Source organism: Nerophis ophidion, linkage group LG18 (genome assembly GCF_033978795.1).
Source record: "Nerophis ophidion isolate RoL-2023_Sa linkage group LG18, RoL_Noph_v1.0, whole genome shotgun sequence".
Taxonomy (NCBI): Eukaryota; Metazoa; Chordata; class Actinopteri; order Syngnathiformes; family Syngnathidae; genus Nerophis; species Nerophis ophidion.
This window is the reverse complement of record NC_084628.1, coordinates 17,671,615-17,697,543: the sequence shown is the minus strand read 5'-3', so window position 1 is coordinate 17,697,543 and position 25,929 is coordinate 17,671,615. Positions and strand designations below refer to the sequence as shown.

The window sequence follows — 25,929 nt, the reverse complement described above, 5'->3', positions numbered from 1 at the left end:
TGAAATTGTGGTTCATTGGTCAAAATGTTGCATAGATTATGTTTTACAGATTATATTCAAGCATACTTGCTAACCCTCACGATTTTCCCGGGAGACTCCCAAATTTCAGTGCCCCTCCCGAAAATCTCCTGGAGCAACCATTCTCCCGAATTTCTCCCGATTTCCACATGGACAACTATATTGGGGGCATGCCTTAAAGGCACTGCCTTTAGCGTCCTCTCTCACCTGAAAAGGAGACTATTGTATATGTCTCCGTTATCCATAGGTTTATCTATAACCCATAAAGTAGGCAGGCACGGAGCTACAGTATTTCTCAGCGTGTGTTTATTCAAGCCGACGCGTTAATTCACTCACACACAACATCCGGATTCCCATCATGCATTGCTTCAAAACTACGGCAAGTAATATAATATAATATAATATAATATAATAGAGACAAAGCACAAGAACAAAGAAGAGACATGGCGGCGACGAGTAAGAAGAAGAAGTACGCTTGCAAGTTCCAAAATGATTGTAAAAATGTATTTCAGTTCATCGAGGACAGCTCGAATATACTCATTCATGAACAGATTATTTATATACTCCCCTCCCTCCCCACCCCCATTTCCCGAATTTGGAGGTCTCAAGTTTGGCAAGTATGTCTTCAAGCCGCTTTCTGACAGTCGCTTCCGGATGAGCCATTTTGTTGGCGGTCTTATTTACGTGGCTCACCTTCGGCAGCGTCTTCTCCCCGTCATCTTTGTCGTAGCGGTGTAGCGTGCAGGGACGGGAGTGGAAGAAGTGGCAAAAGATGGAGCTAACTTTTTTTTATGACATTCAGACTTTACTTCAATTAATAACGGAGCAGCATCTCCTCATCCGGAAACAACAAGGCCGGAAATGTGTCCTGTGAAAAACCGTCCGACCAGAACTCTTTACTAACTAAAGTTTCTTGGATGAATAAAGTAAACTCACTACACCGGTATGTTTTAGCGCTTTTATGGTGAGCTTACTTCTTGTTATGTCACATAACAAGAAGATAGAGAAAAAGAAGAAGCTTATCGACTATGGTGTTACCACTGACTACAAAGGCGGACTCGGACAATTTTTCAGGGATTTATGCAAATCCCAAATACAGATCAGCAGGTACCAGTAGGTAAGAAAAGTTGCTTTTGAATAATATTACGAAACAACACGCCAGATATGTCTTACCTTATACACACACCATAATACCGTATTTCCTTGAATTGCGGGAAGGCATATAGTATGCGCCTGCCTTGAATTACTGCCGGGTCAAACTCGCTTCCCAAAATAATTAGCGCATGCTTAGTATTACCGCCGGGTCAAACTCGCGACGTCACGAGTGACACTCCCCCTGTCATCATTTTCAAAATGGAGGAGACTGATTTCAATACCGGTAATTTGAAATCGCATAAAGGGAAGAATATTAAGAGCTATTGAGTAGGATTTAAGGTCCAAGCTTACATCACACTCAAATTTTTACCGCATGCCTTTGGTAAGCGCAGGAGTGAGAAGAGGTTTTCAAATTAATTAGAGTCCAAGCGGTAATTAAAGCAGTAGAAGCATTTAAGTCTCACCTTAAAACTCATCTGTATACTCTAGCCTTTAAATAGACCTCCTTTTTAGACCAGTTGATCTGTCGCTTCTTTTCTTTCTCCTATGTCCCCCCCTCCCTTGTGGAGGGAGTCCGGTCCGATGACCATGGATGAAGTACTGGCTGTCCAGAGTCGAGACGACCGCTCGTCGGGACCCGGGATGGACCGCTCGCCTGTATCGGTTGGAGACATCTCTACGCTGCTGATCCGCCTCCGCTTGAGATGGTCTCCTGTGGACGGGACTCTCGCTGCTGTCTTGGATCCGCTTGAAGTGAACTCTCGCGGCTGTGTTGGAGCCACTATGGATTGAACTTTCACAGTATCATGTTAGACCCGCTCGACATCCATTGCTTTCGGTCCCCTAGAGGGGGGGGTTGCCCACATCTGAGGTCCTCTCCAAGGTTTCTCATAGTCAGCATTGTCACTGGCGTCCCACTGGATGAGAATTCTCCCTGCCCACTGGGTGTGAGTTTTCCTTGCCCTTTTGTGGGTTCTTCCGAGGATGTCGTAGTCGTAATGATTTGTGCAGTCCTTTGAGACATTTGTGATTTGGGGCTATATAAATAAACATTGATTGATTGATTGATTGATAAAGGAAATACGGTAATACTCGTATGTTGAAGCACATTACAATACATTAAGCAGTGCAGGTTCATAGCTTACCAAAATCGTACTAAAACATTTTGATAGGTTGTTGAGCGCCGTGTGTAATGTTCTATATTTTTAATGGAACATATAAAATGTTGGTGTTGTTAAATTGAGTCATATTGCCATCATGTTGCAGTCTATGCATATCCCTTATGTTTGACTCCCATCTATTGGTCACACTTATCATGTAACAAATAAAATTTATTCAGGGTCGGTAAGCAAAACCAGAATTATTCCGTACACTAGGCGCACCGGGTCATAAGGCGCACTGTGGAGTTTTGAGGGGAAAAAATTATCTTAAGTGCGCCTTATAGTCCGGAAAATACGGTACTTGTTAAATAAAACCTCTGCCTTGTTTTTAATGAACGGGGGGGAAGGGATTTTGACAAAATAAAAATATTGATTTTATCGCTCTAGTATTGTTCAAATACCGATACTACCTTGGTATCGGTTGCAACCACCAACGGTTGTAGTGATATTATTCTCTTTATACACTCTAAATAATCTACTTGACTAAATATTAATGCAAAGTCAGCCAGAGGGGATCGACGTTTGTGACTGGCATTGATAGGCACTAATCAGCAATGGTGATGAGGGGATTACGCTTAAGAAAATCAGTCGATAATGGTCAGCACATGCCTGACAATACTTGATAATACATCTTATTAACAATCAATTTATTTATTTTTCAGAATATATCGAGGGCCAATAAAAACAAGCTGCATGACAAAAAGGGTCCATCGCCGCACTTTGCTGGATTTGAAAATTAAACTGAAAAAAAAAAAAAAAAATTGGGAAAAAGTCAACAGGAATCGGTTATGAATGATGGGCAGGGCAACCACCTCATAGTAAATTCTGCAGCAACATTTGATTTTTACATACTTCACTGTACAATATTATTTTACTTTTGCTTTAGTACAATATTTTTACTATTACTGAAATACAATAGTACACATTTATGTTATTCAATAAGAAGGTGTGCCCAAGCATTGGACTGGTACTTAGTTTTAAGTGATAGTTATTTTTAATGCATCATAGTTACTGGAAAGGGTTCATCTTTATGCCTCCCTTGATTTAATAGTTACAAACACCTAAGTTAGACACATTTATCTTGAATACTAGAAAGAATGAGGGGATTTCCATGCAAGTTTGGAAAGTGAAACAAAATCGCAAGTTTAAAGTCCAGTATGTTTTCATAACACTGCTTTTGATAAATGTTGTATTTGCCATTATTATGAATTTTACTATTGATAATAATCAGAAAAGTGAGTATTAACGTTAATAATAATTATATTAGAATCAGAGATTGGCCAATGGTTGGCAGCAACATTGATTTTAATACACTTTTTTTAGAGTGTCAGATTTAAAACAAAACCTTACACTAGAGAACTTTGCAAAAATCTGGTTTGCAAAAACTGCTATTATGTATATATTATATATTTTTACATTTCCCACATTCAATTATTCAACCTTTTTAAATATGTGTTACAATATCTTGAGAAAATGTTTTATATTTGGGGGATTTTATAAGTATTAGTACTACAAAACAAACAAAGTGAAACAAAGTGAACAACAAATTTATTATTTCAGTAGTAAAACAGCAGGTAATTTATGCATTCAAATGAAATGCATAAATTGTTGTGTTGGATCCACTATGGATTGAACTTTCACAGTAACATGTAAGACCTGCTCAACATCCATATGTCCACATATGCAGTCCTCTCCAAGGTTTCTCATAGTCATCATTGTCACTGTCACCGACGTCCCACTGGGGTGAGTTTTCCTTGCCCTTATGTGGGCTCTACCGAGGTTGTTGTGGTTTGTGTTGTGGTTTGTGCAGCCCTTTGAGACACTGGTGATTTAGGGCAGTGGTCCTCAACCTTTTTTCAGTGATGTACCCCCTGTGAAATGTTTTTAATTCAAGTATCTCCTAATCAGAGCAAAGCATTTTTGGTTGAAAAAAAGAGATAAAGAAAGTAAAATGCAGCACTATGTCGTCCGTTTCTGATTTATTAAATTGTATAACAGGGAAAAATATTGCTCATTTGTAGTGGTCTTGTCTTGAACTATTTGGAAAAAAAGATATAAAAATAACTAAAAACTTGTTGAAAAACAAACAAGTGATTCAATTATAAATAAAGATTTCTACACATAGAAGTAATCATCAACTTAAAGTGCCCTCTTTGGGGATTGTAATAGAGATCCATTTGGATTCATCAACTTAATTCTAAACATTTCTTCACAAAAAAAAGAAATCTTTAACATCAATATTTATGGAGCATGTCCACAAAAAATCTAGCTGTCAGCACTTAATACTGCATTGTTGCATTTATTTTCACAGTTTATGAACTTACATTCAGATTTTGTGGAAGTATTATTCAATAAATATATCTATAAAGGATTTTTGCTATTTTTAGAATATTTTTTAAAAATCTCACGTACCCCTTGGAATACCTTCAAGTACCCCCAGGGGTACGCGTGCCCCCATTTGAGAACCACTGATTTAGGGCTATAAACATTGATTGATTGATGCGAAATGTCAACAAAATTTGGGAAAGCTGTTTATATTAAGATAAAATGTAATGTCTAACATTCCCTTTTAAAATTGAGAAATGTTCTCGTTGTGCTGTCATTTTTAGGCCAATTCAAGGAACAATGCGATTAAAACATGTTCTAGGAAATAAATATTACCCAGAAAATATAATTCAACACCACAACATTTAACTGTGTATTGTGAGTTAAGACTCCTCAAGAATTTGTCGGAGGAAAAAAAAGTAGATTGTGAGTGTAAAGTTCAATCACATGGTTTGGTTATTCGCCTGGCTGCAGGCAAACACGAAATCAGGTTGAGATTGTGGAAATAAAATCAAAATTTCCGTTAAGTTGACTCCGAAATAAAACACTTGTATTTTAAAATACCCAATACTTTGACGGTGTGTGTTTTAATTTGAAGTACAACACCGGAAGTATTATGTGTTCCGTTGTCTAGCATAAGTTACTCATTTTTTTTTTTGTTCATGCTTTTTTTCACGCCACTCTATGTTGTCTCTTGCCTTTTCTTTCACAATGACGACGGTGACTAGTTGACGCTGTAGTGGAGAGGAAAAAGTCCGCGGTGATGGCGTTGAAATAATGGCCGAACTAAAAACTTAGGAGCCACGCTGTAAACCCGGAGACTCGCCCTAACTTGGCCATCCCGTCCCAGCAATAGAATAACAAAACGATGGCTCCCGTGCCTATGCCCCCCTTTTGGCGTTTGTTTTCAGCTTTCCCCTCCTCGACGTTAACGAGGCTTACCTATCGATTCCTCTCAAAATCTTCCCGGGGGAAGGTACAACATCTCCACGGCGGTGAGTTTGTCCACCGTCCGGCCTGGTCGCTCTGACGCCCGATGGCAATGGTCTCTCCCTGGCCACCGACCCCAGCGGTCAAGTCAACTTTGTGGACATGGTGGGCAACTTGCAAGGGGACTCCGGAAGAGGATACTACATAGAAATGTTGATTGGCACCCCCAGGACAACAGGTAATGTGTATTCCCTTTTAAATAGTTGTTTACCAGCAGTTAATAGTTTGCTCTCTTCAACGATGCTTTAACTACATCCATCCATCCATTTTTCTACCGCTTATTCCCTTTGGGGTCGCGGGGGCGCTGGCGCCTATCTCAGCTACAATCGGGCGGAAGGCGGGGTACACCCTGGACAAGTCGCCACCTACAGTGGGGCAAAAAAACTATTTAGTCAGCCAACGATTGTGCAAGTTCTCCCACTTAAAATGATGACAGAGGTATGTAATTTTCATCATAGGTGAAGTGTGAAGTGAATTATATTTATATAGCGCTTTTTCTCTAGTGACTCAAAGCGCTTCACATAGTGAACCCCAATATCTAAGTTACATTTAAACCAGTGTGGTGGCACTGGAGCAGGTGGGTAAAGTGTCTTGCCCAAGGACACAACGGCAGTGACTGGATGGCAGAAGCGGGGATCGAATCTGCAACCCTCAAGTTGCTGGCACGGCCGCTCTACCAACCGAGCTATACCCTTCAACTGTGAGAGACAGAATGTGATTCACATTGTAGGAATTTTAAATAATTTATTTGTAAACTATGGTGGAAAATAAGTATTTGGTCAACCATTCAAAGCTCTTACTGATGAAAGAAGGTTTTGGCTCAAAATCTCACAATACATGGCCCCATTCATTCTTTCCTTAACACGGATCAATCGTCCTGTCCCCATAGCCGAAAAACAGCCCCAAAGCATGATGTTTCCACCCCCATGCTTCACAGTAGGTATGATGTTCTTGGGATGAAACTCAGTATTCTTCTTCCTCCAAACACCACGAGTTGAGTTTATACCAAAAAGTTCTATTTTGGTTTCATCTGACCACATGAAATTCTCCCAATCCTCTGCTGTATCATCCATGTATATATTTTGGTATAAACTCAACTCGTGGTGTTTGGAGGAAGAAGAATACTGAGTTGCATCCCAAAAACACTATACCTACTGTGAAGCATGGGGGTTTGAAAGGGGTTTATCATTGTTACCGGTAATAGATTACACACCTTAGATACAGTACTATAAATTTAGCTGTGCAGTGTTGTTGGTCGGTGCCAGTTTATTTCGAACATGCTTTCAATTACAATGTAATACAGTGTAACCTCGATTTACGGACTTAATTGGTTCTTAAACATGGTTTATAAACTTAAAAGTTTTAGGTAGTGAAGCAGGGTTCCTTATAGCAGTGGTTCTCAAATGGCCGTACATGAAGGTATGCCAAGGGGTACGTGAGATTTTTTTTTAAATATTCTAAAAATAGCAACAGTTCAAAGATCCTTTATAAATATATTTATTGAATAATACTTTAACAAAATATGAATGTAAGTTCATAAACTGTGAAAAGAAATGCAACACTGCAATATTCAGTGTTGACAGCTAGATTTTTTTGTGGACATGTTCCATAAATATTGATGTAAAAAGATTAATTTTTTTGTGATGAAATGTTGAGAATTAAGTTCATGAATACAGATGGATCTCTATCACAATCCCCAAAGATGGCACTTTAAGTTGATGATTACTTCTATGTGTAGAATATTTATAATTTAATCACTTGTTTATTTTTCTACAAGTTTGTAGTTATTTTTATATCTTTTTTTTCCAAATAGTTCAAGAAAGACCACTACACATAAGCAATAGTTTGCACTGTTATACAATTTAATAAATCAGAAACTGATGACATAGTGCGGTATTTTACTTCTTTATTTTTTTTTTCAACCAAAAATGCTTTGCTCTGATTAGGGTGTACTTGAATTAAAAAAATGTTCACACGGGGTACATCACTGAAAAAAGGTTGAGAACCACTGCCCTATAGGAATCAATGTAAATATGAATCATTGGTTCTGGCCTTGACAAAAGCCCCACATTTAGTAAAAAATATGTTGAACCAGTGACGTGCTGTCACGGGAGGCAAGTGAGGCAGTGCCTCACCTGCCACCAGGTGGTGAATGAATGAATGAATGAAGCGGTCAAATACCGAGACATGGTTCGCACACAAATGCATATTTGGCGTGATGTAAGGGTTCGTTTACCGAAAAGGTCACAAATAGAGTTGGTAAATCTGCATCACTTATTTCCAGTTTTTCATTACAGTATGTCCAAAAAAAGAGTAGGAGGAAGCTCTTTTAATCCTACCCAATTTTTGTGTCTCTGCAGTTTTTAATACATTTGTTTGTACTCAATTTGCAACACCCAAGTGAATAAATAAATCAATGAGTAAATAAATAAATGAATGAATAGACAATGAGTAAGTAAATAACTATTAAATACATAAATGATAAATAAAGCATTCATAAATAGTTAAGTATTTTATGGTTCACATTATGAGATATAAGATTAGCACATTTTTGAAGGAAAAGTTCAAATTGTTTATCATGGTTCTGCTTCTTTGTACTTAGTAAATACTTTGCGTTTAAACAGTTTCGTAAACTGGATTTTATTAGTACATTGTTTAATTTATTTGCTTAATCCATTCCAGATCTTAATTCCACATACTGATGATGTGGAATTTATTTGTATCATGTAGTGCTATTTCTTACACAATTGCTAAGAGAAATATAGATATATATTCACAAAGTAGTATCTTTGACTGATTACTCACTCAAAATATGCACTTTAGCTGAGACAGGCTCCAGCACCCCTGCGATCCCGAAAGGGACATGCGGTGGAAAAATGGATGGATGGATGGATTCTAGTAAAACTGGTCCACCCTCTTCATGATTTATTCATTTGTCAAATTGTACATATTTTAATACAGTGGTTCTCCACATTTTTTCAGTGATGTACCCCCTGTGAACATGTTTTTAATTCAACTATCCCCTAATACGAGCAAAACTTTTTTGGTTTAAAAAAAAGAGATAAAGAAGTAAAATAAGTGAAGTGTGAAGTGAATTATTAGCGCTTTTTCTCTTGTGACTCAAAGCGTTTTACATTGTGAAACCCAATATCTAAGTTACGTTTAAACCAGTGTGGGTGGCACTGGGAGCAGGTGGGTAAAGTGTCTTGCCCATGGAGACAACGGCAGTGACAAGAATGGCGGAAGCGGGGATCGCACCTGGAACCCTCAAGTTGCTGGCACGGCAACTTTACCAACCGAGCCATACCGCCCCAAAATACAGCACTATGTCATCAGTTTCTGATTTATTAAATTGTATAACAGTGCAAAATATTGCTCATTGGTAGTGGTCTTTCTTGAACTATTTGGAAAAACAGATATAAAAATAACTAAAAACTTGTTGAAAAATAAACAAGTGATTCAATTATAAATAAAGATTTCTACAGATAGAAGTAATCATCGACTTAAAATGCCCTCTTTGGGGTTTGCAACAGAGATCCATCTGGTTTTATTAACTTAATTTTAAACATTTCTTCACAGAAATAGAAATCTTTAACATCAATATTTATGGAACATGTCCACAAAAAAATCTAGCTGTCAACACTGAATATTGCATTGTTGCATTTCTTTTCACAGTTTATGAACTTACATTCATATTTTGTTGAAGTATTATTCAAAAATACATTTATAAATGATTTTTGAATTGTTGCTATTTTTAGAAAATGTTTTAAAAAATCCCACATACTCTTTGGCATACCTTCAAGTACCCCTCTGGGTACGCGTACCCCCATTTGAGAACCACTGTTTTAATAGACATCCAGTTCCAAACATTGGGGCTGTTTCTAATAGGTGCCTTGTCCAATAGGTTTTGTTGGTTTATTGCAAATATTTCCAATCTACTCTACTGTAGCAGCTATTTCCAACTTGTTTGTTACCTTCTTGGAACCTGTTTCTCTTTCACACACCTGCCCTTCGGAGGAGGAAGTGTGATTTACTGGTAAAAACACATTTTGAAATGTGTATTAGTAAAAAGCAGGACACATTTTGGACCACAACTGGATCAATCTTCATCAACATGCAGACAATCTGCCGTCATTGATATTTTTAAATGTAATTGATATATTGGAAGATTTGATTAAATGATTTTGTACCAAAATACACCCACTGCTTGTAAATGATCCATAATGTAATAGTCTTATTAAATGGATATTAAGCAAAATTAGTGGCATTATATGAAAACAGCCCAAAAAACACATTTATTTGGCAGATGTAGTATCAGAAATGTAAAAACAGTCAAAAGTTTGGACATTTCCTCATTCAATAGCGTATGTAAGTGTTCTGTGTTGTACAGTGTGCAGATGTTTAAAGTGGAGGCTCCTTGTCTTGATGATGCTTGACAGGGTGGTTAAATGTGTAGAGGGTGATTACAAGATAAAGATGAGACTAATAGTAGAGTAAACAATCTTTGTGTTAGAGACAGGCATTGGTTAATCAATTGTGTGGCATTGGTTGGCGATTAATGGCGTCTTTAAGCAATTGAGGCAAAAATAGAGTGCACTGTTGAGGTACTGTTGATATAGTCGCAAGTCATGGTCTGGAGAAGAAGAATATGACTTCAAACCTTTGGATTCAAAACAATTATTAAAGAAAATTGTGCACTTCAGCCACACTTTCTGAAATGCAAGTACTGTACCATCATGTGAGATGTAACGCATATTAAGTTTTTGTGCAATTCTGAGGCATATTTTTACCCCACATTTTGGTTAGTTTCCAAATTATACAACCGTGATGGTATTTAAATCAAGCAAATCCTTTGTCCAAACAGTAATGGTATCAAGAACTGTGGTGCAAAACCCTAATTCACAGATCATGTCGAAGAAGGGTTGTTTTATGTTATCGCCTTGGTGCAGATAGGCAATAGGTGCAGTTCACTTCCCTGTATCCTTGCTCTGTTGTTGCCTTACAGCACTCCAGTTTTTAATAACATAACACACTCACACAGTAGCCTATTGTATCACATCATAGAATGAGATCAGCTGTCCACCGCCGCTATGTTGGGATAGTGCCGTGTCTGCGGGGTGCACGCAGCCGCCTGGAGGTGTGTAGGTACGCTCAGCCTTCCTCACATGCTGCTCTCACATGATGCTGCCCTGTGAGGACTATTGTTTCTTAGCAGGCAGCTGACAGGGATTACGAGGCTCCCAAACGGAGCACAGAGCTGCCCCACACTTGCAGTGACTCCCTCGTCTTTCTTCCTCCTCATTTTCAGGGTGATTACGCTGAACTAGGAATGTGTGATCTACAATCATTTATCCGGCTTGATACGTAAAGTGCCCTAACAAGATCATATTAATTTTTAAGGGGGAATAAATGGTCCCAGAGGGGATTTTCCCTGTCGCTATTAAAAATACATGATGCTTTAGGCGGTTGTAGATTTAACACTAACACAATCTGGTTGCGATAGGCTACTTAAAGCAATGTAGAATTGTCTCATTAGTGACTGGAACCAGTGTTCTCAGTAGTCTCTAGTTTTAGAAGTGTTAGAAGCTTATCATGTGGGCTTATAGTAAAGCTAGACAATTGTTCAAAATCTTATTTCGTTTATGGCTAATCTATTAGGCTAATCTAATAAAAACAAATAATGGGCAGCGCAACTTTCATGCAAATTCGGGAGCTTGGAAAAAAGACCACGTCTACATGTGTGGGATCTCACCATGGTTGCTCCTTTTTATGTGACTAGGTATGGGAATTGATAAGATTTTTCCAGTTCCGATTCTGCTTCATGAATCGGTTCCTTCACGGTTCTCACATATCAATTATTTGGAGAAAAAAGGATAGATTAGCATAAATCTTGTTTAGTTTAGAGGTAACCTTACCTTACAAAACCTACATTGCAGTATCAAGAGGCTTATATGTAGTATAGAAGAAAAAAAACCTTTTTCTAAATATAAGAAAATAATATTCTCTATATAATTTAATCATGTGCAAAATACACAAAAATGTAACCTTAAATAACATGTGTTATTAACTTATTACATGCAAAGTGAGATAGGGCAAGCCTTAATTGGTTATACATTTGATGATTATGGCCGTTAGTGTATGTACACTTTGAATTGAAAATCTCAGAAAATGTAAGGTTTCAGAAAATGTAAGCCATGATGATCAAAATTATAACAAATAAAGCCTTGACGTATCTCACATTGCATGTAATAAGGTAATATCACATATTAGGAGTAACATACATGCGCAGTTACTGTGCAGGTGAATCCAAATTTTAAAACAAAAGATAAAACTATATAAGCTTTGGCAGTCAGCGAGGAAAAAAACTGACACATGGGAGGAGTTTGGCAAAGCCATGGAAAACGACTTTTGGATAACTTCAAAGAGATTCTGGATAGATGCAGGAGTCTTTGGCCACTTCACGTTTCAATTACGAATACGATTCATGGGCTGTGATTAGATTATAAATCGATTATTTATACATCAAAGTCGTGTGCCGTCTATCTATGGCCGGTTGCCAAACTGTGTCGTTATTATTATCGTTTCTGATTAATGAATGTACTTGTTAATTTCGTCTTCTTGGATGGTTACTCTCAACCGTAACACGGTTCCCAATAGACTTCTGTTAAAGGGGAATATTATCACAATTTCAGAAGGGTTAAAACCAATAAAAATCAGTTCCCAGTGGCTTATTTTATTTTTCGAAGTTTTTTTCAAAATTTAACCCATCACGCAATATCCCGAAAAACTGCTTCAAAGTGCCTGATTTTCACCATCGCTATATCCACCTGTCCATTTTCCTGTGACGTCACTGCGTGATGCCAATACAAACAAACATGGCGGATAGAACAGAAAGATATAGCGACATTAGCTCGGATTCAGACTCGGATTTCAGCGGCTTAAGCAATTCAACAGATTACGCATGTTTTGAAACGGATGGTTGGAGTGTGGAGGCAGATAGCGAAAACGAAAATGAAGAAGAAATTGAAGCTATTGAGCCATATCACGACAGACAACAGCAACAAGGACGAATTCGGCGATCGCCTTCTAACCAACAATTGCATCTTTTGAATCTGTCGATTGGTATGTATTTGTTTGGCATTAAATGTGCGTGGAGGGAAAGGCTGGATGCAAATATAGCTACAAATGAGGCATAATGATGCAGTATGTACATACAGCTAGCCTAAGTATCATGTTAGCATCGATTAGCTTGCAGTCATGCCGTGCGCAAATATGTCTGATTAGCACATAAGTCAATAACATCAACAAAACTCACCTTTGTGATTTTGTTGACTTTATCGTTGGAAATGCATCTGCTTTGAGTGTCGCAGAATATCCACACATCTCTGTCGTAGTATCGCTATCGTCGGTAGCGATGCAACGACAGAACAGAACAAACGAGGGACTTTTGCATCTTTTGACAACGGGTGAAACTTGAATCCGTCGATTGTTATGTGTTTGTTTGGCATTAAATGTGGGTGGAGGATCAGGCTGGATGCAAATATAGCTACAAATGAGGCATAATGATGCAATATGTACATACAGGTAGCCTAAATAGCATGTTACCATCAATTAGCATGCCGTGACCATTGATATGTCTGATTAGCACACTCCACGTAAGTCAACTGGAATCCGTCTCTGTTCGTGTTGTTACACCCTCCGACAACACACCGACGAGGCATAATGTCTCCAAGGTACGGAAAACACCCGAAAAAACGGAAAATAACAGAGCTGATTTGACTTGGTGTGTGTAATGTGTTTGAGAAAATGGCGGATTGCTTCCTGTTGTGACATCACGGGTGAGAGGTCATTGCTCCGACAGCGAACAATTGAAAGGCGTTTCAATCGCCAAATTCACCCTTTTAGAGTTCGGAAATCGGTTAAAAAAACATATGGTCTTTTTTCTGCAACATCAAGGTATATATTGACGCTTACATAGGTCTGGTGATAATGTTCACCTTTAACGTGTACAACGTATTTATTATTTTTTTGTTTTACTACTTCACATTCAAGCTAGCTTAGCGCCGTGGTTAACATAGCTTGTCCTCTCCTCCTCTTTTCTCCGTGAGTGTCTGCGCTAACACATGTTAACATAATATAAAGTAATGGTTCTTCGATGGTTAGTTATTCGCAAACCTAGAACAAATGTTTAAAAAACATTAGCATTAATGCCAGATTTTAAAACAGTCGGTATTACTTTATCAAACATTCGTAAATTACCGATATTTGAACATTTGTCCATTAATTCATAATTACCACGTTCTAATCACGATGAATCAGAGAATCGATCATTTTACCCACCTTTAATTCTGATCCACACACTGTCTTCTCTGGAAGGGGAAGCAGTGTATTGTCAACACGGTGTTTGCTTGGGACTGTGTGCTGCTGACCTTGACTTCGGATGTTCTGAATCCATGAAAGGAATTCTTCAAAGATCTCAATCTCTCTTACATGTCTTCCTCTGAGGAAACAGTGCCTGGGGACTTTATAGTAACCTCTTCTATCTCTGGGCCTGAGGTTGAAGACGTAGTTAAGTAGCTCCTTGGTGTCCGGGCCCCAGGGGAGGATATGATGATACCATGTCATGTATTACAAATAATCATTCATTCAATTTCTTCTGTTAGCAGCAGAATCCCCAATGTCAATGGGGATTACAATTTCTTGTTACTATCTTCATCTTACCGGGTCTAATGTGTCTCTACAGCAAAAGCGTAAATTTCGCTAATACTGCTAGTGTTGCCCCGGCGTCAATACGCACCTGCTGTTCCACAATATTGTGCTAAACGATTAGCGCTATTTACATAAAATGATGATGTTGATGTGATTACATGGGCAGCAGTTGTTAAATGAGTCGTTGCCTAAACGAGCCGCTAATTGCTGCATCTGTTAGCATTTGGCGGAGTCGAGACGACGTGTCGGCCGGCGCAGCTTTCACAGCTGCTAATTGGTACAAACAGGTAGCAGATTGTTGCCTGAGCGCCGTCACCAATTAGACAGTGAGTGCTCAACTGCATGTGATCTCAGCATCGCGGCCTGTTGGCAAGATTGGCCCTGAGGCTCAGTAACCAAGATGAGGGAGGAAGAAGTAGATGTGCCATTTATCCGCCTGTGCCTTTTAAACAAATTAGAACCAAGCCAAGCCAGATATTGTCAATGTATGACACATTGACAATATCCCACAATCAATTACATGAGTCACTGCAACCTAATCTATTTGTTTGTTGACATATTTCACCGGGAAGGCAATATCGTCAGCCATTACGTCTGGTAACCAAGTGCTGTGCTGCACTGTAGTAGTGATGGTAAACCTGATTCATTTTACCAACTTAGGTACATGTGAGTCACTAACCAAAATGAATCTATTCACTTGATTCACTCATCACAAAACGCATGCGCAAAAGCTTGCACATGCATGGTTACTCCATGCTTAGGGCTCTCCCCCACTCGATTTACTTGATTCATCATCACGAAGCGCATGTGCAGAACCTCACAATTCACTCATCACAGAGCGCATGTGCAGAACGCTGCACATGACATGTCTCACCTTCATCCATCTACTCCAGTGTTGGCGCTAGGAATTTTCAAAATGGTGTCGCAGCGACCCCATCAGGTCTTAAAAATGGGCTCACATGGCGTGCAAAACATCTTTCCATCTTCACAAGTGAGCCATTTGATGAAAAGTGGCTCCTAAAGCCACTTTTCATTGTTGGGTTTATTGCTCGCCATGACGAAAACAATAACATGCGGGAGTCCAATTACCGGAAATGCAGTAATTGTAATTGATAAAACTTTCGGCGAATCAAAATTGAAGAAATTGTACCGGGAAGTTAATTAATTTGAAGTCGACCAATAAAAACGCAATAAACGGGGACGGAAACTTGATTCAGCAAATCTAAACAAAACAAATCACCGGTGGAAAGAGATACCGTATTTTTCGGAGTATAAGTCACTCCGGAGTATAAGTCGCACCTTGCCGAAAATGCATAATAAAGAAGGAAAAAAATACATATAAGTCGCACTGGAGTATAAGTCGCATTTTTGGGGGAAATTTATTTGATAAAACCCAACACCAAGAATAGACATTTGAAAGGCAATTTAAAATAAATAAAGAATAGTGAACAACAAGCTGAATAAGTGTACGTTATATGACGTGTAAATAACCAACTGAAAAGGTGCTTGGTATGTTAACGTAACATATTATGGTAAAAGTCATTCAAATAACTAACATATAGAACATGCTATACGTTTACCAAACAATCTGTCACTCCTAATCGATAAATCCCATGAAATCTTATACGTCTAGTCTCTTACGTGAATGAGCTAAATAATATTATTTGATATTTTACGGTAATGTGTTAACAATTTCACACATAAGTCGCTCCTGAGTATAAGTCGCATCCCTGGCCAAACTATGAAAAAAAATACGACTTGTAGTCCGAAAAATACGGTGATCTATAAAAAAACCAAGTAACCCAGAATTTTGACGCGGCAGGGTCTGTAAAAAAAAAAAAAAAAAAAAAAATCTGCATCCCAGGGACGCGCAGACTTCCGGAAATGCGCGTCATTTCTGATTTCAATGTGTAAAAAGACACATACAGTGCGTTAACGCCAACAGTGTACTCCTTTACAAGGTACATGCGTAGGGATTCGCACATACGCAACAGATAATACCATTTTATTTAAAATTTAACACCTGCAAAAATTAATGCTGCGCAACTTTAACAGGTAGCAGTATTAATTCAACAATTGTGAAAACAATAAAGATATATTCACTTCTTCTTGATAACCTGCAGTCTTTATTCAAAGATAGTTATATCCACTGTCGCACCAGTTAACGGCATTGTAGTTTTTGCCAACCACTCCTCGTGTCACTTTCTGCCTGTGAGCTCCTCACGCAACTACTGCTAATATTATGTAATTTGAATGAGAGATAAAGTGGACATGCACTGTGTTTCATTACATCTTAACGGCATTGTAGTTTTTGCCAACCACTCCTTGTGTCACTTTCTGCCTGTGTCCTCCTCATGCAACTACTACTAATATTGATGTAATTTGAATGAGAGATAAAGTGGACATGCACTGTGTTACATCTATAATCCACCTGATTGTCAGTAATGTGTTAAAACAATACATCCTACACATACAGTTGTGGACACCACACATGCAACTTATAAAAGTAAATAAAAACTAAATGCCATGCAAGTAAGTTAGCGAGGGGAGGAAGTGGAAAGGAGAGTTGATTTGAGGCAATAAACCTATTTGTTGCTGTTTCTATTTGGCAAGTACATTTATAGAAACACAGTTAGATTGACAGGGGCATAATTAATTACATGTTACATAGTTTATTCTCTTAATTGGTTAACATGGCAGTGGCGAGTGTCTGAGCAAATCAAGGAGTGCTGTTTCATTAAAACACTTGCAGGTTTTGAATGATTCATTCATGACTCGCACATCACTACCCTACTACACCGTAATTTTTCACTGAGTAGATGCATAACTTTGCTCACTTTAATTGTGTAACATGTGGGACATCGATTTGCAAACGTGTGTGTAATCAGATCTGTGTCCGTTTCCTAATTTGTGTGTCTGTGTTTGGATTTGTGTGTTTGCATGCGTGTGTGTTTAAAAAAAAAAAAAAAAAAAATCTGTCACTGTTCATCTGTGTGAAGAAAACTTGAGGCAGACATTTTAGGTAAAACAGTATTAGTTCGGTATCGACTATCTGTGTCGGCCACCATTCGAATCGGAAGCTAACTTCAGAATTGTTAACAACACAGGGTGCTTGGCGCCGACTAGTGGTAAGTGTAGGCAAAGGAATGGTGAAGCTATGTTACAATACCGGGGGAAGAAGACGGCACAGAATGCAGGGACGTAGTTTAGCTCTATTAGTTTTTTATACAAAAGTATGGAGTGCGAAACTAATCCAAAATGTGTATGGCGTGTGACTATGTGTAGCGATTATCTGATGAGTATTAACGGAAGTGTTGCGCGAGGTGCAGAAGTCCAAGGGGGCAAGGCAAGCTCTGAGGTCCATGGGTAGGCATGAGTTCAAGGGCAGGGATGAGGCATCAGAGGTCGGGATCCAAGAGGAAGCCAGGGAACCAGAGGGAATAGGGGGAGACGAGACTCAGTGCTTGTGACGCGGGAATGGAGGAATTCTGCTAGAAGACGACAAGGGACAAGAGACAAATGAACACGGAGAGGGAGAAACACAGAGAGAGATATTCGGGTTACTGTACTGGAACAGGTCGCTACGTTTTGGCCCGGAACACAGGTTTTAACTGGCTTATGAAGCCCAGGGATCTCATCAGCGGCAGGTGTGTTGATTGCTGACTGATTGGCGATTGAATGCAGCCGCCTGCTGCAGCCGGAGTGGCGCGCACAGATGAACGCGCACTGGAGTGCACACGGGCTGTGATAGGTTATCGAGAAATATTTTCTACATGTACTGATTGTTACACGCACGTACAGATTTGCCATGGCAGAAGTGTTGCAAAGGTGTAAAAAGACAGCTCATCAAGGAATCCTGATTTACATAGAGTTTAACACGGACGCGTAGATTATAATTTATTTTTTTTACACACACAAATGCAAACACAGACACGCAGATCTGATTACACACACAGATTGCGATATATATTTGGAAATAGTTTTGCTACAATAATACTTCCATACCTTACCATACCAAAGTCATACTACGAATGAATGTATCACTGCATCCAAACATATTTTCCATTTTGGCCAGTTTGACCGGTTCAGACTTACGTCTTTGAAAGAGGCTGTGGCCATCTTTAACACACAGCAAGTGTTTTGGATGGCACAGTCACAGGGGTTGGACCAATGCCAGTGCACTGAGCAGGAGGGGATAAGCCTGACTTCTGCTTGACTCAGGGGCTTCCTGGCTTCGATCAGTCTGTTGCACATTGTTGATAATTACCTATGCCAAGGAGGCCATGTTTTTTGTGCCTCTCCATGGTGTGAAAATGGACCTTGGTGGAATGCTTTAAATTTTGGAGGGTGGGCTCATTGGGCTGTTGGAACATTACATCATACTTATATGTTCTCCTAGCTGATAATACCTACTGTAAGTACTAGTTAGACAGGTTTAGGAAGAACAAGGCACAAGGAAGTAGTTGAGAATGTGCGATTGTCGACTTTCTAAAGTGTGGAATGTGCACCTTCACACTGACTACTGTGAACCGATAATTATGCATGTTTGTTGTTTGAGATTTGCTTTCAACAAATAAGGACAGGAAAAAGAGTCTCACATTTAACTTTTCAGACTTCATTCCTGGCTTTGTGGGATGGGATGCACTCTCAAAAGGAGCTATTCCGCCTCTGGTACGGCTCTGATGCCTCCAAAGTCAGGAACATTTGTGAGAAAAGCTGTGAAAAAAAGAAGTGTTGTATACCCTATGCTTTTTTTCCTCCAGTATAATAATATTGTGATATCGCTGTATCGTAATGTTATTGTTATTGCATTATTGTGAGTTAGTCTGCAATTTTTTTATCGATCTATTAATGTTTGTTTTGGTTAATGACAGAGCTTCAAAGTAGAATCTACGCATGCCTGCGTTTCACCAATCACATGCAGTCACTGGTGACGTTGGACCAATCAAACAGAGCCAGGTGGTCACATGACCGTGATACGTAAAACCCGACTTAAACATGTTGACAAACGTATTCGGGTGTTACCATTTAGTGGTCAATTCTACGGAATATGTACTGTACTGTGCAATCTAATAATAAAAGTTTCAATCAATCAATCAAAAGTGTAAAGGAAAAACAACACTTTTTATTTCAACCGTACTTCCCGTCAAAAGTCTAAACACTGATCGCACAGTTCCTGTCTTCACAATAAAAGCGCCGCTCCATCGCGCCTGCGTTAACAAAATAAGAGTCTCCGAAAGCCAGCGCAAACAAACTAGCAAGCTACGGAGTTTGCCGCCAATGTATTTCTTGTAAAGTGTATAAAAACGAATATGGAAGCTGGACAAATAAGATGCCAAAAACCAACGACTTTCATGTGGTATTAGACAGAAAAGAGGAACTTTTTTTCTCCTCCATTTGAAAACGTGGACGTCTGATTCCAATCAATGCAAGTCATCAGAATCAGGTAATACACCAACTTATATTCTTTTCTTCATGAAAGATAGGAATCTATATGTTAAACATGCATGTATATTCATTAAAACACCTTCAACATGTGAACAAAAACGGCAAAATAAATAAATATAAATTATACTGTATATATAAATGTATGTATATGTGTATATATATATATATATATGTATATATATATATATATATATATATATATATATATACTGTATATATATGATGTTATATGTGTGTGTATAAATGATATGTGTGTATGTATATGTATATATGAGGTAGATCACCTCGACTTGGTCATTTACTAAGTAATTGATAAACGTTGAAAAACTTATTAGGGTGTTACCATTTAGTGGTCAATTGTACGGAATATGTACTGTACTGTACAATCTACTAATACAAGTTTTAATCAATCAATCAATGAAATCAATGAATGCCAACTGAGGCTATGGGGCTGTTAAGTTATTGTGGCTCAATGTGCCATTTTTTTTATTTTATTTCAATGTACTATTATCTAATATAAATTATTGTTTTAGTTGCTTAAGAGATATTCCTGGCTCTGAATTTGCTCATTGCTATTTTTATGTTTTTGTGCATTATTTGTTGCCGTAATCAGGTTACTCATCAGTTACTCAGTACTTGAGTAGTTTTTTCACAACATACTTTTTACTTTTACTCAAGTAAATATTTGGGTGACTACTCCTTACTTTTACTTGAGTAATAAGTCTCTAAAGTAACAGTACTCTTACTTGAGTACAATTTCTGGCTACTCTACCCACCTCTGTATATAGGTATCTACTTATAAAATGCATTGAATAGATGCTTTTAGGTCTGGCAGGAGGAACAGTTGGAGATTGGCTCGTCAGTCAATATGTTCACATGCACTAAAACGGTTGGATTCCCGAAATAGTATATTAATTTTTCACATTTCTATGTGAAGTCCCCTTCATATGCACTTTCTCTTCTTTGATTGCTGACCAAACGCTGTGTGTCTCCGAAACGCTAGGGCACGATTTTTGTCTTTTTTGCACATTCAGCTTGTTGGGTACAGGACTGTCGCGACTAAGGATTTCTATGGTGGCACAAGCATAGCTAATGGGGATCCCCACAAATAAACAGACCTCATTTGCGACTTTTTTCACCTAAAAAACCTAAAACACTCAGATAAACAAATAAACAGCAGGGATTGTATAGTTTGGTTATGGTTGTGGTATTAGTTTATTTCAAACAAGCCTACAATATCGTACATGACATATTTCCACTTTTTCATTACAACATGTTCGAAAAGAAGTAGGAAAAAGTAAAGCTTATTTAATTCCACCCCCTTTCCATTTCATAGTAATTTCTAACATATTTATTTGTTCACTCCCTGTGCTTAGTCAGTAACACAAATAAATATATACATGAATAAATAAATAAACATTAAAGTTCCATGAATAAATAAATAGTGAAGTAAGTTGTGATTCACATGAGATGAATAAGATTCACATTTTTTTAATAGGGTTTAGATGTTTATAAGGATTCTTCTTCTTTATCCAGTAATTTGTAAACACTGTGAGTTTGAACAGATTCTTAAACCTGATCATATTAGTACTTTGTTTGACTCATTTGCTTTTAATCTATTCCATAATTTAATTCCACATACTTATATACTGAAGGTCTTAAGTGTTGTACTTGCTAACAATTGTTTGATACCAATTACTTACAAGGTTATTTTCTCTTGTTAAAAATAATTTTTACACATTCTTATGTAGCAGGTTATAGTTTGATTTTGTGCATAATCGTAGCTGTTTGTAAATGCATAAAATCATTGATTTTTATTATGTTTTAATTCAATAAATAAAAGGGTTTGAGTGTTCTCTTTAACCAACATTTTGTATTATTCTAACTAACTTTTTTGTACCACAGTTACTACAAACCCTGTTTCAATATGAGTTGGGAAATTGTGTTAGATGTAAATATAAACGCAATACAATGATTTGCAAATCCTTTTCAACCCATATTCAGTTGAATGTGCTACAAACACAACCTATTTGATGTTCAAACTGATAAACGTTATTTTTTTGCAAATAATCATTAACTTTAGAATTTGATGCCAGCAACACGTGACAAAGAAGTTGGGAAAGGTGGTAATAAATACTGATAAAGTTGAGGAATGCTCATCAAACACTTATATGGAACATCCCACAGGTGTGCAGGCTAATTGGGAACAGGTGGGTGCCATGATTGGGTATAAAAGCAGCTTACATGAAATGCTAAGTAATTCACCAACAAGGATGGGGTGAGGGTCACCACTTTGTAAGCAAATTGTCAAATAGTTTTTGAACAACATTTCTCAATAAGCTACTGCAAGGAATTTAGGGATTTTACCATCTACGGTCTGTAAAATCATCAAAAAGTACAGCTAATCTGGAGAAATCACTGCACGCAAGCAATGATATTACGGACTTTTGATCCCTCAGGCGGCACTGCATCAAAAACCGACATCAGTGTGGAAAGGATATCACCACATGGGCTCAGGAACACTTCATAATACCACTGTCAGTTACTACAGTTGGTCGCTACATCTGTAAGTGCAAGTTAAAACTCTACTATGCAAAGCCAAACCCGCTTATCAACAATATCCTGAAACGCCGCCGGCTTTGCTGGGCCCGAGCTCACCTAAGATGGACTGATGCAAAGTGGAAAGGTGTTCTGTGGTCTGACGAGTCCACATTTAAAATTATATTTGGATACAGAGGACGTAGTGTCCTCCAGAACAAAGAGGAAAATAATCATTCGGATCGGTATAGGCGCAAAGTTCAAAAGCCAGCATCTGTGATGGTATGGGGGTGTATTTGTGCCCAAGGCATGGTTAACTTTCCCTCTTACACACATGTAAGAGGGATGTTTACTATGGCTATGAGCTGTTGTTTTTTTCCCTTGGCCTCAGTCTGCACCCCCAGTCCAGGGCCCGGGCTAAGACCGATTTTTTTTATTTTTTTTTTTATTTTAATCTTCCCCCCCCCCCTGTTTACCTGTATGTCATCTTTTTTGTAAGGGGCGCTGGAAGCCGGCAGACCCTTCAGCGATCCTGTATTGTCTCCCTGTAATGTTTGTCTGATCTTGAATGGGATTGTGCTGAAAATTGTAATTTTCCTGACGGAATAAATAAAGTACTATCTAATCTATCTAATTTACACATCTGTGAATTCACCATTAATGCTGAAAGGTCCATACAGGTTTTGGAACAACATATGTTGTCATCCAAGCAACGTTATCATGGACGCCCCTGCTTATTTCAGCGAGACAAGTGTTCCAACAGCGTGGCCCGCCAGCAGTCCAGACCTGTCTCCCATCGAAAATGTGTGGCGCATTATGCAGTGTAAAATACGACAGCAGAGATCCCGGACTGTTGAACGACTGAAGCGCTACATAAAACAAGAATGGGAAAGAATTCCACTTTCAAAGCTTCAACAATTAGTTTCCTCAGTTCCCAAACGTTTATTGAGTGTTGTTAAAAGAAAAGGTGATGTAACACAGTGGAGAACATGCCCTTTCCCAACTAGTTTGGCACGTGTTGCAGCCATGAAATTCTAAGTTAAGTATTATTTGCAAAAAAAAAAAAAAGTTTATAGGGGGCTCAGCCTATCCCAGCTGCACTCGGGCGGAAGTCAGGGTACACACTGGACAAGTGTCGTGGGTCCATTTCCAGTGCTCAAGGTCTTTATGTGTGGAATTTGCATGTTCATCCCGTGACTGCGTGGGTTCCTATGGGGTACATCAGCTTCCTTCCAGTACCAAACACATGCACGGACCACAGTTGTGAAATTTGCTCAAATGCTTTCATTTTTGCCTTGAGTTTAATACATGGTTTCAGATCATTCAAAAAAGCATTCAATCCTTTCCTGTGTGCAAATTCTTCAAAATGCCTTTTTGTAATCCACCTTTCTCTTCCTGTAGTTTTCTTCACAGATTGTGACAACTGGTAGATGCAGGGTTTCCCCTAGACTGCCAAGCTTTCTGTGGCGTTGGAGCATGGTTAGGGGTGTGGTCACCATGATCATCATATAATTTGCTATGATAATATGATTTTTTTAAAAGGCTCCAAAAAATGTAAACTAGATTTAAAACAAATATGTTATTAATTAGTATTAACATATATTTTTGTAATATTGTTTCTATTTTCAATTGTTGCTGCTTATTGTACAGTGTACTTGAGTTTTTCTAGTGTCTTATATACTTATTGTGACTTTTTATTTATTCAAAACAACCATCAACATATCTAGCAATTTTTTTCTGGTGTTATTATAAAATGTACTCATGTTTAGAGCTCTACACAGACATGCTGGCAACTCTCCAGACAATGGCGTGGGTCTTGGTTACATTACAACATCCGTTTTCAGCAGTGCTATTTTCGGTGATCAAAGTCTTTATTAGGCGTCCGAATGTCATTGCATCATTAGTCAATATTTGGAACTGGGCCGGCTGTTATCATAAGATTCTCAATAAATGTTAAAAATAGAGAGCGTCAGACTATTGACTTCTTCTAGAGCCTACAATGCATTTGATTTATTTAATTAGTTTTTATTTAAAAAACAACAACACATTTTTAAGGTGTGGCGGCTATGATTTTGTTGTGGCCGTGCGCCACGTTAAGTTACATTAGGGGAAACCCTGAAATGACCACCTGTGGTATAATTGCCTGAATCATAAGTCAACATATTATCAATGAGCGTGACCTGTAGTTCTGCTTGATTTGTAATTTTTTTGTGTAAACTCATACTATACATTCTACCTATGAAGCCAACAATGGCACTATGCTTATTAGGGTTCAAAAGATCAATAGTGAAGTCCCAACATTAGAAAATTACTTTTAGCCTGATTTCAGTGAAGGTTGCCTTATCTAGTCCCCAGACATTTCAAACTTGACCTCCATCCATCCATCTATTTTCTACCGCTTATTCCCTTTGGGGTCGCGGGGGGCGCTGGTGCCTATCTCAGCTACAATCGGGCGGAAGGCGGGGTACACTCTAAACAAGTCGCCACCTCATCGCAGGGCCAACACAGATCGACAGACACCATTCACACTCACATTCACACACTATGGCCAATTTAGTGTTGCCAATCAACCTGTCCCCAGGTGCATGTCTTTGGAAGTGTGAGGAAGCCGGAGTACCCGGAGGGAACCCACGCATTCACGGGGTGGACATGCAAACTCCACACAGAAAGATCCCGAGCCCGGGATTGAACCCTGACTATTCAGGACCTTTGTATTGTGAGGCAGACGCACTAACCCCTCTGCCCCAAACTTGACCTAAGTGTTCTATATTTACAGCTGGTCAATAAATGTTTGCTTTTTTTAATTCTGGTTTAAAATAAGTTGTTTACGGTAAAAAAAAAAATATATATATATATATATTTTTTTTTTAATGAAGCAGATTTCAATCAAATGTATGCATTGATTTCAGCGCATGTACTGAGAGAAGAGTCCCTTCTATGAAGGGCCGTTAGGGAAATTATTCAGAATTACCTCTTACATACACTACTGAAATGCTCTTACATACACTTCTGAAATGCTCTTACATACACTACTGAAATGCTCTCACATACACTACTGAAATGCTCTCACATAAACAACTAAAATGCTGTATGTAAGAGCATTTCAGTAGTGTATGTAAGAGGTAATTCTGAATAATGTCCCTAACGGCCCCTCATACTCTTCAAGTGCTCCAATGCGGTTAAAGTCACAGGTGCTTGCTAGGTATCAGGTTAATGACCCCTGTCAGGGTGAGGGGCCCCTTCCACAGAGGTGCTAATGTGGCTCCACATTGTACTCCCAGTAAAAGTAGTGCCGCCAGGCTAATTATTTCTTGCTCATTAATTTCATGCCTATCTCAACAGCAGGTCAGCCACTTGCCATGGAGTGCATGGCAGTATGGCGATCTTGGCTTCTTACCCTTGTTCTGTGACAGCGCTATTTACACACAGTCAAACACGAGGGTTTCCCTGACACTCGCAGTTTGCAGAAAGGCAGATGTAACTAAGCTGTGGGGTGGAGCAGCCAAAAGCTAATGCTTGTTAAAGCAACTCCTATGGTGTGTGTCTTTCAGCTGAACATCCTGGTGGACACAGGCAGTAGTAACTTTGCAGTGGCTGCAGCTTCACACCCTTTTATTACTCACTTCTTCAACACTGCACTGTGAGT

General features: G+C 38.6%; 1 protein-coding gene across 2 annotated transcripts in view; it reads left to right on the top strand.

Moving 5' to 3' along the window:
- Positions 1 to 5,249: 5,249 nt before the first annotated feature.
- The window catches only part of bace2 (beta-secretase 2), a 35,985-nt gene continuing 15,305 nt past the window's right edge, over positions 5,250 to 25,929 (top strand). The window contains exons 1-2 of one of the 2 annotated variants that reach the window (XM_061877408.1): positions 5,250 to 5,766; positions 25,835 to 25,923. Coding sequence is in view for 1 of the 2 variants with exons in the window: in XM_061877407.1 (XP_061733391.1) it covers positions 6,015 to 6,026; positions 25,835 to 25,923 (101 nt within the window). In the remaining variant the exon portion in view is untranslated. Of the gene's footprint in view, positions 5,767 to 5,999; positions 6,027 to 25,834; positions 25,924 to 25,929 lie in introns of those variants that run through there. The other variant, XM_061877407.1, reaches the window with a different exon arrangement.